At 43.5% G+C, this 17,437-nt stretch overlaps 2 protein-coding genes across 3 annotated transcripts in view; one reads left to right on the forward strand and one right to left on the reverse strand.

Annotated features, from left to right (window-relative positions):
- Positions 1-7,493, reverse strand: part of GPD1L (glycerol-3-phosphate dehydrogenase 1 like) — a 94,193-nt gene extending 86,700 nt beyond the window's left edge. The window contains exon 1 of the mRNA XM_048838675.2: positions 7,305-7,493. Within this exon, the coding sequence (XP_048694632.2) occupies positions 7,305-7,468 (164 nt within the window). The 5' untranslated portion in view covers positions 7,469-7,493. The remainder of the gene's footprint in view (positions 1-7,304) is intronic.
- Positions 6,672-17,437, forward strand: part of OSBPL10 (oxysterol binding protein like 10) — a 189,473-nt gene continuing 178,707 nt past the window's right edge. Inside the window, exon 1 of one of the 2 annotated variants that reach the window (XM_048838665.2) lies at positions 6,672-7,195. In XM_048838665.2, coding sequence (XP_048694622.2) covers positions 6,876-7,195 — 320 coding nt within the window. In that variant the 5' untranslated portion in view covers positions 6,672-6,875. Of the gene's footprint in view, positions 7,196-9,325; positions 9,492-17,437 lie in introns of those variants that run through there. The other variant, XM_075125718.1, reaches the window with a different exon arrangement.

Genomic DNA, 17,437 nt, shown 5'->3' on the forward strand with positions numbered 1-17,437 from the left:
ATGTCTGTTTGCAAGCTATTATCTTCTAACTTAAATTTTGGCATAAGATTACAAGAAGTCTTGATCCCATTTCAAGTGTCAAGACTACCCTCAACCTGACTTGGTAGTGAACAGATTGCCTCTGCTCTTGCTGATCACCTTGTCGTGGTTTGACATTTTAATGTAATGCTAATAGGCTTTTTCAGCACATCCAAATGACTAGCAGAAGCAGAAAACAAGGTATATAATCTTTGAATACCCCCCCCCCAAAAGAGAACAGTTTGGGGAACAAACATTGCAGCAACTTCTCAAATAAGATTCAATGAGTGGACAGCACACGGGACAAGAGACATACTGATTTATCTGCTGAATTTGATTTTGAACACCATGCTGCAGCCACGTTAGCTCCATTGTCATAGCTTTGCCCCCTGCAATCAGCCATCTCTAGATTGTCTTTTTTGGCTTCTCTAAAATAATCTCTGTAATACCCTCCCCGTTTTGGTGTGTGATGTGGCAAAGCTTCTTCCCATCTTTGAAGATACACTGCCACACCCATTCTCCTTTCAGAAGGTTTATTTTTTTGTTTTAAGCCCATCCTTTGTCTTAGGGTTTCACAGCCTCCGCTCCCAGGGATCTCTGGTGATCCTGCTTCTTGCAGTTGCCGAGTCCCAGCCAGCACTACTCCCTTTCTGGAACACAGGCATCAGAGCTGTGTCCCTGGGCACCAGACCCCTTGCTTCAGAGACCCACTACAGGAGTTAGTTCTATGCCTCTGTGTCTCTTCTCTTCAGACAGAACCTGCCCCAATCACTCTTCCCCTTGCTGCCCTCTGACAGGTCTTTTAGCCCCATATTTAGCCCGGTCTGCTTTAATTGGCTCAACTGCACAGGCCCTGACTTTCCAATGTGCCAGGGAGTGCTCGACCCTGGCTCTGCTCCAGGCAGGGCCAGATTAACCTTTTGTGGGCCCGGCACCAAAATATTTGTGGACCCCCCATGGGGGCAATGGAGCATGGCGCAGGAGAGTCGATCCCCGGAGCGAGGGGCCAGCCAGAGGCAAAGGGGCATGGCATGGCAGGGCAGCTCCGCTCCGCCCAGCCCAGTGTGAGGGCACTATTTATAAACCGGTAGTTGCCAGACGCACAATGGCCAACCCGGCTCTGTGATGCCAGCATGCCCCTTCCCCTTGGGGGTGGGCCCATGTCATGCCACACAGCCCCCCTGCTCAACACCAGAACACCCCCCCGATTCCCTATTGCCAGAGCCCCTCCAGACCGTGTCACAAATGCACAGCGCCCAGCACACCACAACTGTCCAGCACCCCACACAGAACCCCCACTCCCTAGTGCCCCAACACACAGAGATCTTCCCTGCCCCTTCACAGCCCAGCACCCACCCCAGACCCTCCAGAGACCCACTTCCCTACACCCTGCCTCCCGGCCCCACGCACCAGCCCTGCTGGGAAGTAACTGTGTCTGCAAGCTGAGCTGCCATTGCAGCCTGGGCTGGTCCCGCGGTGGGGAATTGGCCAGGCCAGGGCCTGCCCCGCCCGGGCTCCCTCAGGACCCACTTGCTTGGAGGGGCTCAGCTAAGCCCCGCACACTGTGTCCCCCCCCCAACTGGCTGAGACTGGCCAGGCTTCTGCACCAGTCCCAGGCAGCTCAACTCTGGGGAGACAGGTGGGGCCCCACAGATGGTGGGAAGCAGAGGCTGCCTAGAGCTGGAGGTGCACTGGGGTTCGGCCAGGAGGCAGAGAAAAGCCGGCAGGTGGGATCAGGGGGTGGAGAGGAGCCCTTGGTGGGCTGGCTGAGAGGTGCGCAGGGTGGGTCTCAGGGCACAGTGCAAGCAGTGCAGGCTGGGGCCCCTTCTGAGCCTGGGCCTGGTGCAATTGTAAATCTGGCACTGGCCCCAGGCCCCACTCCCACTCTGCCCCTTCCCCTGTTCCGCCCCTCTACCCCACCTCTTCCCGTGCCATTCCACCTCCTCCAAGAGTATGCCATGCCCTCGCTCCTCCTCCCTTTCCCCCCAGAGCCTCCTGCACGCTGTGAAACAGCTGATTGTGGTGGGCTTGAGGCATGGGGAGAGAGGAAAGGGGGAAGTGCTGATCAATGGGGCCTGCCAGCAGGTGGGAGGTGCTAGGGGAAAAGGGGAGCTGAAGGGGGGTTGCCAGTGGGTGCTCAGCACCCACCACTTGGCGCCTATGCTCAATTGGGCCTACCTGCTCTGACAAAGGGGAGCTGTGCCAGTGTGAATATCAATAAAATCTACAAAGCTCTCAAAAACCTTTCCATCTTTTGAAACCTCAATCATACTTTGACACCTGAGACATTTTGTTCCAGTCAAGAAAGGTCTGGAGTGCACTCAAACACAATGCAGAAATATTTAGCTTTCCTAACCTGGTCAAAAGTAGTCCGCTGTACTTTTCTTGTAATCCTACTGATAAATTCACTTTGAATTCAGGTTGATAAGTATGTCACCTTTATGGTATCAGCCCTAATAGCTTCCACATGATCTCACAACATAGTATCATACCTCGCAAGCAATTCAAGTAACCCCGCCCCCCACAAAAAAAATCACCATTATAAGGACTGTCTAGTTTCTTGTTTGAACCTCTCACTTAACTATAGCAAAATATCCAGGAGATGATACAAAATATTGTACCACAGTATCTGACAGCAGATTTGCATACCTTTGTCAATTGTAGAATCCTTTCCAGATGTTCTTCAAGCTCCATCCAGTAAGCAATTGCCTCCCCCATGTTCCTTCAAATGTTTGTGTTGCCATTCTTACTCGCTAAACTAGAAAAAGTTTGTGAACCCGGTGTTATGACTTGCAAAGGAAGAGGAGGAATTTGGCTGGAAAAGCAAATAAGCAAAACAGAACCAAGAGGCAAACTGTTGATCCACATGGGTAGATCAACTCGTGCTAGCTCATCTTGAGCTAGTGCGCTAAAAATATCAATGTGGACATTGTGGCACTGGCTTGGACTATCTGCCCAAGTCCAGTACCGCCCAGCCCCCTTGGTCTGAGCTCAGGTGGCTAACCCAAGCCATCACTAGTGCTGCAATGTCCAGTGTTAGTTTCAGTCTGCTAGCTTGAGCCGAGCTAGTGTGAGTCTGCCTAGCTGTGCTTTGAATCACACCTTCCAACTGCAGGTGTAGACAGACATATCTTAAAGGAGGCCTGACAATACCATTTGGAGCACTAAACAGGGCCGTGAACACAACCAACATTGCTGGCATAACTCCCCATTAGGGAATTAAATTTACATTAGGGAGTAAATTTACATTGCAATTTACATTACATTAAATTTACATTACATTAGGGAGTAAATTTACATTGCTGGCATAACTCCCCATGAGGGAGTAAATTTACATTTACTTCAGTGTAAATTGTTATGATAGGAGAATCTGCCCCCCCGTGAATGTTTGCCCCTCCCCCCCCTGAGAATGTAGGCACTGTGTGTGAATATTTGTATTAAGCTGTATACTCTGTTGTAATTGACTCACTGTATATTATTTTACTAAAATACATTCTTTGTGTTTTTTAAACTTGGTATGTTATCTGTGTTAAATATTTGCACAGTGCATACATGATCACACAGAGTATACATGAATACTCATACAGTGTGTGGAGTAACACACAGAGAGTACAAAATTACACATTATATGTATGTATAGGTTAGCTCGGAGAATGTGTTGGTTTAAAGCAAAATGAGAATGTAGCATAAAATAACAAACACAAATATTCACACAGTCCTTACTAATAAACAAATTAACCACAGAAAGGGTTGATTCTTCTCCTGGGTTACACCACCACCACTTGCTTTCCACTGTTTGTGTGTAAATCTATGCCCTGGGTGGGTGACTTTATACGCTCTGTGTGAATATTAATATATACCCTGTGTTGTGATAATTTATGCACTGTGTGTGAATATTTACATTAATTTGGAGCTTCTATGTGTCTGTGCGGATATACATTCTGTCTATTGTGAATTCTGTGCATGGCTGTTTCAAGCAGAAAGGAAGGATGATGCAATGATTGGAGCACCAGTTTGGGATTCTTGGGTTCAATTCCCTGCTGTGCCACAGACTTCCTGTGTGACCTTGGGCAAGTCACTTAGTCTCCCTGTACCCCACTTCCCCATCTGTAAAGCAGGGATAATAGTACTTACCTACCTCACAGAGGTGTTGTAAGGATAAATACATTAACAAGACTGTGAGGTGCTCAAACACTATGGTAATAGGTGCAAATAAGTATTTAAGCCAACTAAACACATCTGAGCCCCCTGCATATCCCCTCAATTGGGTTGCCCTGTATAATTATTTGTCCCACTCCTGCTTATAACTGAAATTGGATATTATTGTTTCATTTATTTTATAAAAGTACATACAACTTCTGTTAATGAGGATAGGTTGACTGGGGGTACAAAGAAAACCGACTGAGATGGAGGGATTGGTTAGCTGTAAGGAATGAGAGGACATGAAAATAAAGAAGCAGTCACCTGCTGAAAGGACCCCATAGAAGATCCAAGTTGGGGACAGAAGAAGTGATAAGGAGGAGAAGAGGGCCCTGGAGGAAGACCTAGTCAGAGGCAATATGAAGTTGCCCAAAGGGTGATGATGGTCCTGCTCAGTGCAAGGGCCTGGACTTGATGACCTTTCAAGGTCCTTTTCAGCCCTACATTTCTATGATGAAGCCCTTAATTGAAAGCAGCATGAAGTGGCTAGGAGGGCAGGGGCTTAGATGAACCCACAGAAAGGAACAGCGTAAGTGGACAGGAGGATGAGCTCAATTGGGGCAGCTGGTGAGGCAATTGGTAGCCAGCAGGGGAAGCATAGTTGGCCCCCTCTCCTGCTCACCAACTCAAATGTAAAATATCTTCCTTCCCCACCACCACTTGCTGCCATGTGTCTCATTCAGCTGTCAGGAGATTTCCTCAGTGCCATGCCAGATAGTTTTAATCTGCACAGGGCCAGAGCCTAGGAGGTAAGCAATCTTCAGCTCCATAATTTAAGGCACAGCCCAAGCTCAGTTTACCCATTCACTCCTTACATGATGCCTGCAAGAGGAGTGAATAAGCCACCACAGAACTCTAGCACCCTGTCTGCCTGTGGGTGCCTCCTGCAGCCACAGGTTCTGCAGCCTCTCAGAACTGTCCCAGACTTCCCATGTTGATGTATGTGTTGATATGGACACACTATTGTTTTTCCACACTCCTTTGTGTCTGATATGTCTAGGTACTTATATGTTCCCCATTGTTGTAGCATCTGAGTGGCTCAGACTTATTAAAGAATGTATCTTCACAACACCTAAGAGACAGGGAAGTATTACCATCCCCATTTTACAATGGAGAACTGAGGTATGGGGAGATTAAGTACTTTGCCCAAGATTACACAGGGAGTCTGTGACAAAAGCAGGCGTTGTACTCAGAGCTCCTATTCCTGAAACACAAGGTCTCTCTCACTGCAGGTTTATCATTTGTTTCCATGTGCTATATACTCAGTGCTGTGATCCTTTGTTATACACTTTGTGTTGAAGTAGAGCACTACTCTCTCTGTGTTATGCATTAATTGCTGTGCACACAGTGTGTATGTTGTGGTTAGCTTGCCTTTGCAATGTTGCCAGTTCTGATGATTTGATTGTCTCACATTGTTTTTTCTTCTACAAATTCCTGCTGTTGAAATGAAGAGACTGCATGATTATTATTTATTATTTGTATTATTGTAGCACCTACAAGCCACAGTCATGGACCACGACCCCAGTGTGCTGGGTGCTGTACAACTATAGAACAAAAAGACAGAGAATCTAAGCTCTCATTTCTTTTTAAATAAAAAGTTTCTAGCCCTCATGGTTGTGTAGAAAAGATGACCTAACTGCATCCTATAAGCTCAGAAATCAAAAGCCAAAGAACCCCTTCCAATTTATAATTAAAAACACCATGATTTTAAGCCAATCTCATGATTTTTGGTGGATTTACAATATGTGACTCATGGTTCTTGAATGATTGGAGATGGCAATACTGCTTATGTATGTGCGTGTGTTGTGCACGCTTCTATGTGTGTTACATACTGTGTATGTGTTGTGGTAGGTACTCGGTGTGTTGGGAAGTGCTATGTTACACATTGTGTTTGTGCACTCCTCTCTCTGGCTGTCATGTTATGTGTGTTCTGTGGTGGGTAGTGCTGTGTGAAACATTGCATGTTATGCACTCCTCTCTGGCTGGTCTTCAGTGTATATGTATGTGGTGTGTTACACACTGTGTTGTGCTCTCCTCAGTGAGTGTTATGCTGTATGTGTGTTGCTGGGTATTACATACAGTGCTGTGCTCTCCTCACTGGTAGTGGTGCTGTGTGTGTTGCTATGTGTTACACACCGTGCTGTGCACTCCTTCCTGGCTGTTACACGGTGTGTACGTTTGTGTGTGTGTTACACATCGAGTCATGCTCTCCTCCCTGGCTGTTATGCAGTGTGTATACTGTGTGGTGCTGTGTGTTACACATCAAGTTGTGCTCTCCTCCCTGGCTGTTACATGGTGTGTATGCTGCGTGTGTTATGCGCTGTTGCTGCTGTGTGTTACACACCGAGTTGTGCTCTTCTCCCTGGCTGTCGCTCCGCGTGCTGTGCTCGCTCTCTCAGGCCTGGCTCGGACTCTTCCAGGCCGGGCCAGCAGCCTCCCGAGCAACTGCTAGCCAGGGCGGGGGGTCCTGCGTCTCCCGGGGCTGGGGGTAGTTCTGCAGCCACCGCCCCAACTTGCTCTAGTAACGGGCGGAGGGGGCGGGCTCGGCGGCTCCCCCCACTGGCCCGGCCACTCCCGCTCCGCGCGTGAGTCAGGCATTTCCCGGGAACTCGCAGCAGCCGCGGCCGGGCGGGCTCGGACCCTGCGCCGCGGGCTCCATGGAGAAGGCGGCGGCGCAGGGCGGCGGCAGCAGCAGCGGGGATGGAGGCGGCGGAAGCAACAGCAGCAGCCGGAGCAGCAGCCGCCCCACGTCGGCGGGCTCGTCTCCCTCCTCCCTGGGCCGCGGGCTGCCGGGCCGGCCTGGGGCGGGCAGGCTGGAAGGCGGCGGCGGAGGGAGCAGCAGCAGCCCGGGCTCGGCAGCCGCGAGCCCGGGAGGGAGCGGAGGGAGGCCGGCGCTCGGCAGCGGCCGCAGGAGGGAGCCGACGCTGGAGGGAGCGCTCAGCAAATACACCAACCTCCTCCAGGGCTGGCAGAGCAGGTAACCCCCGGCCCCGAGGTGGGAGCTGCCCTCCGCGTGGGCGCGCACAGCCGCGGGGCGCCCTCTCAGCCTGGGTACCCCGGCACTCTCTGAGGCGGGAGCCCCTTACCTGAGTCCTCCGCTGACCAGCCCCGTGAGACACCCTGTTCCCCGGCTCGCCCAGACCTCGGACGCGCCGGTCCCCCTGAGATGCCGCTCTGCGGAGCTGGCTGAGGGACCCTGGCCCGTTAGGCCGGTGGCGTGGTGTGTGTGTGTAGCCCAGCCTGGCAGCATTCCGCTCAGCCACGGGCCTGATCCCTCTTTCATTCTTCTACGTGGGCGATGGGATCTCGTTAGTATTTCCATTGTCGTTAGGGGAAGCCGAGTGGATCATGTGCCTGGGCTGGTATATCTTCATGGTGGCAGTTTTGCAAGTGAGGTCTGATAAGTAGCCTGGTGTTTGAACATATAATGTAAATATGTGTATGGTGTGTGTGTTTAGGGAGTTAGAGGGACGGAAGAAATAACTTTCTGTGAATAGGTTTCAGAGTAGCAGCTAATGTGATATATGCCATCATGTGCCAGCAATGCCCCTCTGCCATGTTCATTGGCCAAACCGGACAGTCTCTACGTAAAACAATAAATGGACAAAAATCAGACGTCGGGAATTATAACATTCAAAAACCAGTCGGAGAACACTTCGATCTCTCTAGTTACTTGATTACAGACCTAAACGTTGCAATTCTTCAACAAAAAATCTTCAAAAACAGACTCCAATGAGAGACTGCTGAATTGGAATTAATTTGCAAGCTGGACACCATTACATTAGGCTTGAATAAAGACTGGGAGTGGAGGTGTCATTACACAAAGTAATACTATTTCCCCATGTTTATTTTTTCCCCTCGACTGTTCCTCACATGTTCTTGTCAACTGCTGGAAATGGCCCACCTTGATTATCACTACACAAGGTTTTTTTTTCTCTCCTGCTAGTAATAGTTCACCTTACCTGATCACTCTCCTTACAGTGTGTTTGGTAACACCCGTTGTTTCATGTTCTCTGTGTATATAAAATCTCCCTACTGTATTTTCCACTACATGCATCTGATGAACTGAGCTGTAGCTCACGAAAGCTTATGCTCACATAAATTAGTTAGTCTGTAAGGTGCCACAAGTCCTCCTTTTCTTTCTGTGAATAGTGTGCTTGACATGTTTCTAGTTCATCCTCCCTCCCCCCAACCTTGTTCTGTAGAAAATAGATCTAAACTATATACTGTAATGTATTACTTTTGACTTCCTTATTCTGCAAAATTAAAAAAAAAAAACTATGGAATAAAATGTCCTGCTTCAGTTAAGAAACTAGCACTAAGAAGTATATAGACATGCATCTGAAGAAGTGGGTATTCACCCACGAAAGCTTATGCTCCAATATGTCTATTAGTCTGTAAGGTGCCACAGGACTCTTTGCCACTTTCACAGATCCAGAATACTGTTACCCCTCTGATAATAGAAAAATAGTATTTTCCGTGGTGATCATTTTACTGGAGGGGGGAATGAGACAATTCATAAGAAGAAAAAAAGTTTTAATTTCATTACATCCTGATTTGACAAGTCTAATTTATTTTCGTCATGGACACAGAGACCAAGGTCCTAATCCTGCAGTTCTTTGGGTATGAACAGACTGCTACGCAGGCAAGGAACTTCACTGATTGCGATGGGAATCTGCTCAGACCCAACACAGTACAGGATCAGGGCCTAAATTGTTGTTACAACTGGGATTGTGGTGTTAATAGTGCTGTACTGGGGTCTACTGTAATGGAATTGGGCAGAGAGGATTTATTATTATTCTTTCACTTCTGGTTAGCAAACTTCATCCCCTTTCCCTTTTATTTTAAATAACTAGATTTTTGTGCTTATGAAAGGTACTAGATTGGCAGTTGTGGAGAGTGAGGACCTCTACCTATAGAACAGGGTAAACTTCTACACGGGGCCTTTTCTGTATCAGGCAAAAAATTTCTACAGTTGCTGACATCAGCGTGCCTAGCCAGTGGTAACAGCTGTGGAAGAAATATTGCTGTTAATGTTCAGCAGACCGTGGTGTTTTACCACTGTGTCATTTAGATATGCTGTAAACAATGTTAAATGACACAGTAATAAAAATGCTAGTGTCCATGGGAGCATTATCACCGCTGGAGCTTCCAAAGTTGCTGTCACTTATGGATTTGAATCAGAAGTGGAAGTGGTGGAAAACTGCCCTCCTGCCCCCGCCAAACTGCTACTGTAGACCCAGTTATAGCATTCCTCATCCCCAGGCTGGAAGGTGTGCATTGGTTCCTTTTTTACTATTGATTTGTTTAGGAAGTATTAACAGGTTTACAAATCCTTGCCATGTAAATATCAGAAACACAACAATAATCATTACAACAGCGAGCTTCTGTTTAGAGAGACAAATGAAAATATAGTAACCAGGTCTCTCTTTTTTACAGGATATTAGCACACTACAGAGTGAGCATCATGTTGTTTCTTGTGATTTTATTAAATTGTGTGAAATTTTTGATTACACATATTTAACAGACAGGCATGTCTATCAAATGTTAATATTAAAAAAAAAAATTGGACAAGTGCCCTGAGTTTTTTGCCTGTGAGTATTGAATAAAAGGTAACCAAAATGTCTAAGTATCTATTTGTCCTCTATTTTGCCAGGTACATAATTGGTGTGTTAATTTTTCCATAATAGCAACCTCCCAGATTATTATTATTATTTATTATTATTATTATTATTTTTTTAACCAGTTCCCTATAGTTAGACTATTTTTCTTTTTCCTGTGAGATGCTATCAATAGCCGAACAGCTGCAGACAATTGAGCAATTAATTCCTTGTTTCCCTTTGTGTTATCATTTCCAGTAGGAAGCCCCCAGGAGGATTACCAGTGGATCATTTGGTAATATAATCCAACAATTTGTGATATTTGGTTATGGATTGCATCCCAATACTCTATGATTAGCCATGTCCCCCATATATGCATAACATCTCCTCTTTCACCACAGTTTCTTCAACATTTATCACCATTCAATCTCTCTCTATTTTTTTAAATCTGACTAGTGTGAGACTGAAACAATATCTTACATAAATGTTCTTTTATTGTGCTGCAGACTGAGATTGCTGGCCTTCTTTTCTGGATCAAACCTCATTTCTCTTGGGTAATTTGTATATCCAGATCCTTTTCCAGGCATGTCACATATGGAGATTCTTTTGTTAGGAAAGTTGTCTGAAAAGGTTGATCTAAATTAGTTATATTTTTTTTGTTTCCTAAATAACCAGATACCATCATTTCTATTAAAGTTAGCATTCTGTATAAAACATTTTTTCTAGAAACTTGAGAAACATAATGGCTAACTTGACAGTACTAGTACCACAGGAGAGTGGGGCAGTTAAAGTTAGATTTTTGTCTCTAAATGAGTTAGAAACATTTAAAGGTTTCTGGTTTGTGGTTTGGGTTAAGATCTGGATTGTTTGCAGTGGGTGTCATTGGCAAAGGAAAAGAGCTTATCTTATCTCTAGTTCTATCCCAAGCCCACAGAGCAGCCTTTGGTAAAGGATATGTATAAATTTCTGGAGGGTATGACTTTGAAAATTAATCCCATGGTTACTTAGTGATATTTACATTGCCACAATGTTCTTGTTCAATAAAGACCCAGTGTTTGCCTGTGTTAGTGTTTCCCCAATCCACTACTGCTTTCTGGCTTGGTTCCCTTGTCATAACTGCCAACAAATATGCTAGATGTAGTGTGTTTGTGTTGGGGACACCAATCCTGGAACAACTGGATTGGTTTAATCAACTCATTTGGTAGGTCACTGACCAGCCATCGGGTGGTAATAGCTCGGTTGCTACTGTCATACGTTAGATTTGGTCAGGACTCTTGGAGGTGAAAGGTCTGTCGTCTTACCTATCTCTTGAATTACGCAGTCCCCTACTTGGTGACAATCTTCCTCTTTAAAAAAAAAAATCTTTTTGATAGCATAACTCTGAAAATTAAAGGCTACTTTTGTATCTGACCCATTTTTGCAAAAGTAATGAGTAATTTCTTAGATCTCATTTGGGCAATGGGACGTATGTGGGTGGATCCTTGTCCAATTAAATGGAACTCTTCTTTGATCTAAGGGTCTGATGTCACAGATCTGATTGCAGAATAGAGACCTCTGATGGTAAATTTTTTGGGACATGGATTGCATCTTCATTGTGTTTGGACAGTGCCTAGCACAATCAGTTCCTGACTGGGTCTCTGGGCATTGTGGCAATTTAACAGTTAGATGGTAATTATAGGAGTCAATTTCCAAATGTACAAGACCTCCATTAACAAGAAACACAAAGACATAATTTTAATTTATAATGCTTACCTTCTCTGAAAACATCAGGAGAAACTATACAATTTAAAATATGCTTGTTTAAATAATTCTGTTTTAATAGATTAAATGACATTGCAAGTTGTAGCAGTCATGTTTCTTTTTTCATGCTGTGTTAGTACACTTTTTCAGTCGCTATACTGTGTTTATATTTTTGCTCAAGAAGTTTATATCATCAGTAGAGCTGTTCTGCTGAATTATAGTTGGGTTATTCGATCAGGGATCACAAACTATACTGAATCTAAAAGGATTTGTTCGGGGTGGAGGATTTTCTAGAAATCAAAGTTTAAAATAAATACAATACCAACAAAAAGCAAAACTTATGAAGTAGCTCTTTTTATAACACCCCAAACTCAGTTTATAGTTCAGTATCAGGTAATTGTTTACATGTTTATTTGCCCTTTGAATATTTGTCATTTGGTCAGTACCATTTGTGGACTGGGGCCCTGGAGACAGAGTTTACCAAAACTTTTATTCACTTTAAAAAGTCTAATAAATGTAAAGGTACTTACTCCAAATCCTCTGATCAGATATCAGTAGCCTTTATGACACTTGGCCTTATCCACTAACCTATATAATTCTAACACATTTAATGTTAAGGTCTACCGTATTATGCTCAAATTGAAAAGCCTCTAGAATGCCCAACACCTGCTTTTTGAATGCCAGGATTATCTTTTAAAATCTAAATGAAACAGGAATTCCTTTAGGAATGCAGTTACTGTGAATCACATTTTCACTGATATTTTCTTTACAGATATACCACAGGCATTGCTATTTTAAAAAGGTACCCAACACAATTTAGTGTTTGCTCTCTTTCATTTGGTGTACTACATATAGATTCATTTAAAAAAAAAAAATCTTAACTTGCATTAGCTGAAACAATGGCAGGTCTCAAGATGAATTGGTCCTCTTCGTGAAGTTACTTCATTTGGCATCCTGTTAAGTGAATCCTGTGAGAGTGTACTGACTTTTATTTAAAAAATGATTCTCTTCACTGCAGTCTAGTAGCCTCAGAAACAGCCTAATCTGAAAATGAGGAAGACTGTTGTTTAGTTTAAAACATGCAGAAGGAAAAGTCACTCTCAAACTATTTCTTTTTAAATATTGGAGCAAGTACTTAAACAATAAACAAGATAGGGATGGCTAAACACTTGTTTTGTAATATCAGTAAAAATCCGAAACTACTCAACTGGATTCATTAAATCCCTCTGGGTCTATACTGGCAAGAATCCAGAGAGCAGAAGAGCCAGATTTGGCCTGAAGCATGGGCACCTTAACGTGATCTCACACCTGTGGGTGTCATGAGATGCAAAGGCATCTAATTTTTCTGCTCTGTAATTGTGATAATTATATTCTCTGTAGTTGATGCACTGTCATAAAATATTTCTGGTTGGATTTACTTTTTAGGTGTGCATGGGAGAGTTTCAGTCCATGTTTTAAACAAGAGCTTGTGGTTTACCATCCTGATTTTAAGTAGCTCAGTAAAAAATTCCAAACAAGTCCTGAAAATCCACCTGCTCAGGTCAAGTAGTAATCTTTCCATGCTAAATGTAAATTCTAAGCTTTCTTTCTCTTTTTTTTTTTAAATGAAAGTGTTCTAACCTTTTAAATCTGGAAGGTTTTCTTTGCAAACATGAACAAATCCCTGATCCTTGCATGCTGTTGGCTGGGCAAAGATCATTATGAATGCAAAACTGACACAGAAACAGATGAATTCCGAGTTGTTGGATGTTATTACTTCTACTTTGTGTGGATGAGAGAGGATGTATTCAGTTCCTTATTCTTCTGAATTCTCTTGGAGAAGACACTGATTAAATAAGTTCTCCCTCGTACTTTATTTTATAACTCAATAAATATTCTCTACATCACTTTTTTCAGTGTATCCTTAGTTTTCTCTCCGAGAACCATATCCTAACTGTCCTGTAACCCTTATTGTTTCTTGAAGATGATCCTCCTCCTCCTGGGCAAAATTGTTGAGTTAGATATGCTCATTCTGCAACAGAGGCGCAGCCTAGGCTGTACTTTATTTTTATTTGAGCTCATACTCCCCCTGCTGGAATGCTACCACAGTCCTGTTCATTGTCTCTCGCGAGAAGAGCAGTTGCAGTCCTACTGCTCTCACCTCAGAAAAGAAACTAATTCTCTCAATCCCAAACAATTCTTATGTGACTGAAGAAAGAGCCACCATGTCCTTGGATTGTTCTTGTGATCTACCTCTTTTTCCTAGCTGTCGTGGAACTCTGACTGTACTTGCTGCTATGGCACCTCCTAAAAATGTCAGCAACCATTTTCCGGGGTGTTTTGCAGAACAGTGTTGCTATAATTACTATTCATAGATATGGTGGGTGCTTTACAAACAAAAGAGAATAAGGTCCCTGTCTCAGCTTACAAGTAGACAAAGAATGGAAGATGTGAGCAAAGTTACACTTTATTTTTAGACTATTTTATGAACGCTTAAATTAGGGTTTATAGATCTTTTTGGAAGAGCTGTATTTTGAGAAGGGACTTAAAGGAAAAAAGAGTAGAGGCATAATGGATTGCGTTAGAAAAGAGGCTCAGGCCATCACAAAGCATGGAAGATGGCATAGGAACCAGTAGAAGTTGGCATTTAAACAGAAGGGGCGAGAGAACGGAAGCAGGAGCTAGGAAGGCAAGAGCGTTGAGCTTGATGTCAGAAGCAGCTTCAGTGAAGGGGTTTGAAGATGAGATGGATGTGGCTGAGCAGAAGGCAAGATAAGTGACTTTAATGGGAACATTTAGAATGAATCTGAAGGGTAAGTCTGGGATTCCATAAAGAAGGAGGTTGCAATAGTTGAGAAGAAAATTAAGGCCTGTATGAGGGTTTTGACAGTGGACCAGGCAGACTTTATATAGATGTAGAGGAAAAACAGGATTTATCAACTGCATAAATGTGTGGAGAAGGAGAGACTCTGATCTAGTAGAACAGGGAGGATTAATTCAGGACACTTACTTTTTTTTTTTTTTTTAAAGGATTTTTCTCTTTTCCAAATCAGCCATACTGACAACATGCTAAGCTCCATGAACTATGGTATGGAGGTATCTGCGGTGCTTGGGAGTAGTTGAAACCTCTGCTACTTGCCACCTCCCTGGGCACAGTGTAGTGGCAGAGCTGGTCAGAAAACTGGGAATGGATGGTAGGTGGAGGGAGTTGTCAGATTTTGCAAACACATTTTCCCGCCCCTACCCTTTGTTGAAATCTTGTTTTGGTGGAGACTTTCTGACTTGCTTTTCCATGATATAGCAGAGTAGGCACTCTGACCTCTGCTGAAGCCTTGAGATGTGGCCATTGTGCGTCCCTTTCCTGGGGGTCTTTGTCTGGGGCCATCATGAGAAAGATGTGCTTGAGCAGGTAGGGTGACCAGATAGGTGTGAAAAATTGGGATGGGGTGGGGGGTAATAGGCAACTATATAAGAAAAAGCCCCAAATATTGGGACTGTCCCTATAAAATTGGGACATCTGGTCACCCTATGGGCAGGTCAGGTAGGAAACTGAATGAATCTGAGACAGTGGAGCTGGACATAAGTGCTATGGCCCAACTTCTCTTTCGAGTGGTATGTTTAAGGCCTATCTTCTCAATATTAGAACCCAGAAGATAATCACCAGCAGATGTGAAGGGCCATATAATTAGAATTGTGTGTGCATAGAAGTGGGAGTAAAAATGTCTGCCCAAGAGAAACAAACTCATCAGGAAATAATTATTGTCATGCTTCTAAATGTACAGAACAATTGGGAGTGGGGAAGAACCAGTATATGTTTTGGTTGTTGGAATGTATAACACTTATATATAAAAGTGTTTATATAAAACAACCCTGATGTGGTTGACGCTCTACCTGTGGTTCGCTTTTTGCATGAAGGCTCCCTGAAGCAGGGCATATGTATCCTGCATATCTGTACAGTGCTGTGTGCAATGTTGTTAATGAATAATAAAAGTAACTTACGGTATGTCTTGAAGGACAGCTGTACAGAGGTAAGAGAGGAGACACTATCCTCTGAATCCAGGTTAAACGGGCCACTGATATGGCCCAGTCTCATAATAGCCAGAACAAATACAAAGATTATAATAGATTATAGGGACTGTTGCTTGATCACAGCTGGAGTTGCCCTGGAGATTCTTGTATTAAGGGACTGCAGATGGAATAGAGGAGAGAGGGGAAGGTGAAAGGTAGAAACCTGCTGCTTACATTTTAGAACCTTGATTGTAATTCATACGCTTGTAACTGAGCAAATTAATGCTTTTGCCATACAAACATGTTAAAAAGGTGAGAGGACTAAAATACTGCTGTAGTTTTTATTCACAAAACTGTCCCTGTAAATAAAGCTGTTTTTTCAAGTGCCAATTTGTTTGTATATCGTACTATATCATGTTGAATGGCTGGAAATTATTAAAAGCAGTATGTTCCTACTAACGGTGAACAGATTGATGGGAATTTTTACAAGGTGGACACCTGACAGCCAACATATGTTTTATGCTGCTGAAATTTTGTCACAAGGCACAGCTTTAATTTCAAGTCAAATTTGGAATTTAAAATGCCAAGATTTAACCTGTAAAATATATATAATGAAGACATACTACTGAACACTTAAAAAAAAATTGCATCCAAAAGTAAATTGTTTGTTGTATTCCTTGAGCTACTTTCTTCACCTTTTGCTCTTGGAAATGTATCTGGGATTTTTCCCCAATAGCTACATCATTTGAGCTTAGAGTGTTCTTTAATATATAACTTTATTTTAGAATCTTTACATCTACAATTCTATTTTTAGATTTTAATGGTATACCTGCTTTTAAAAAATTGCGTATCAGATAAATGATATTTCAGGAACACTGTCTAAAGAGAAAGTACACTGATGCATATAGATTCTTGACTGAAGCCTTTATTCTTCTGATAGCTTAATGACTGATGTATAGATGTTCTATTCTTTTGGGGCCATCTTTGATGGGAGAGTGGTTCCTCAGCCACTCAAGGAAAAATTCTGCCACCTGTGATGGTCAGAAACCTAGCTTAGACCAGTGAAATGGAAAATGTGTTTCATTGACCAGTACGTCTGCTCTGAAGCCTCCAACTTCAGTTTCCCTCTATGTATCTCTGAATTATAGATCTACCTCACACAAGCTCCTTTGAAATTGTTAATAGAACAGTGGATTTGCAAAATAGATAACTTTATACTTCAGGGAGAGCATCTACTACACAGTCAGCCACGTGCAGTTGTCCTCAAGCATAGCATGTTGCTCAAGCAGTTGAGTGGAACCAGAGGAGGATTTAGCAAATTAGAGGGCCAGCATACAAATTCATCCATTTGTGTCTCATCCTTTAGTTGTCTTTACAACAAATGCTTAGTAGAAGACTTCTTTCAATCTCAGGTTGGAGTTGAGAAAAAGGACGATCTTGCGGTTAAAGCATTTGTTGGGGACTCTGGAGGTCTGGGTTCTGTTCCTGACTCTGGCCCAGGCATTCTGTGTCACTGTGGGCAAATAACTTCTTTGTACCTTAGTTCTCCATTTGTCAAATGGGGATATCACTGTCTATGCCTTTTGTGAAGATAATTCATTTATGTGTACAAGATGCTCAGATAGTATAGTGATAGAAGCTGTAGAAAAATTAAATTTAGAACAAACAGGACCCAAACATTTCCAGTCAGTCAATGCATCTGGGATTTGTCAGTGCATGTCAGACCAGAGCAGCAGTTTTGTTCCTGAGGGAGAGAAGTAACACACACAACATACAGCAGGCTTTCTTCCACTGTGATGGCATGCTGAGCTTTCAGACAGTAAAAAGAAGTGGCAAATTCCCACAGTCAGCGCTAAACCCCCTAGACTCAGTTTTGCTCTGATTAGCTCCCC

This window comes from Caretta caretta, chromosome 2, assembly GCF_965140235.1.
Source record: "Caretta caretta isolate rCarCar2 chromosome 2, rCarCar1.hap1, whole genome shotgun sequence".
NCBI classification, from domain to species: domain Eukaryota; kingdom Metazoa; phylum Chordata; order Testudines; family Cheloniidae; genus Caretta; species Caretta caretta.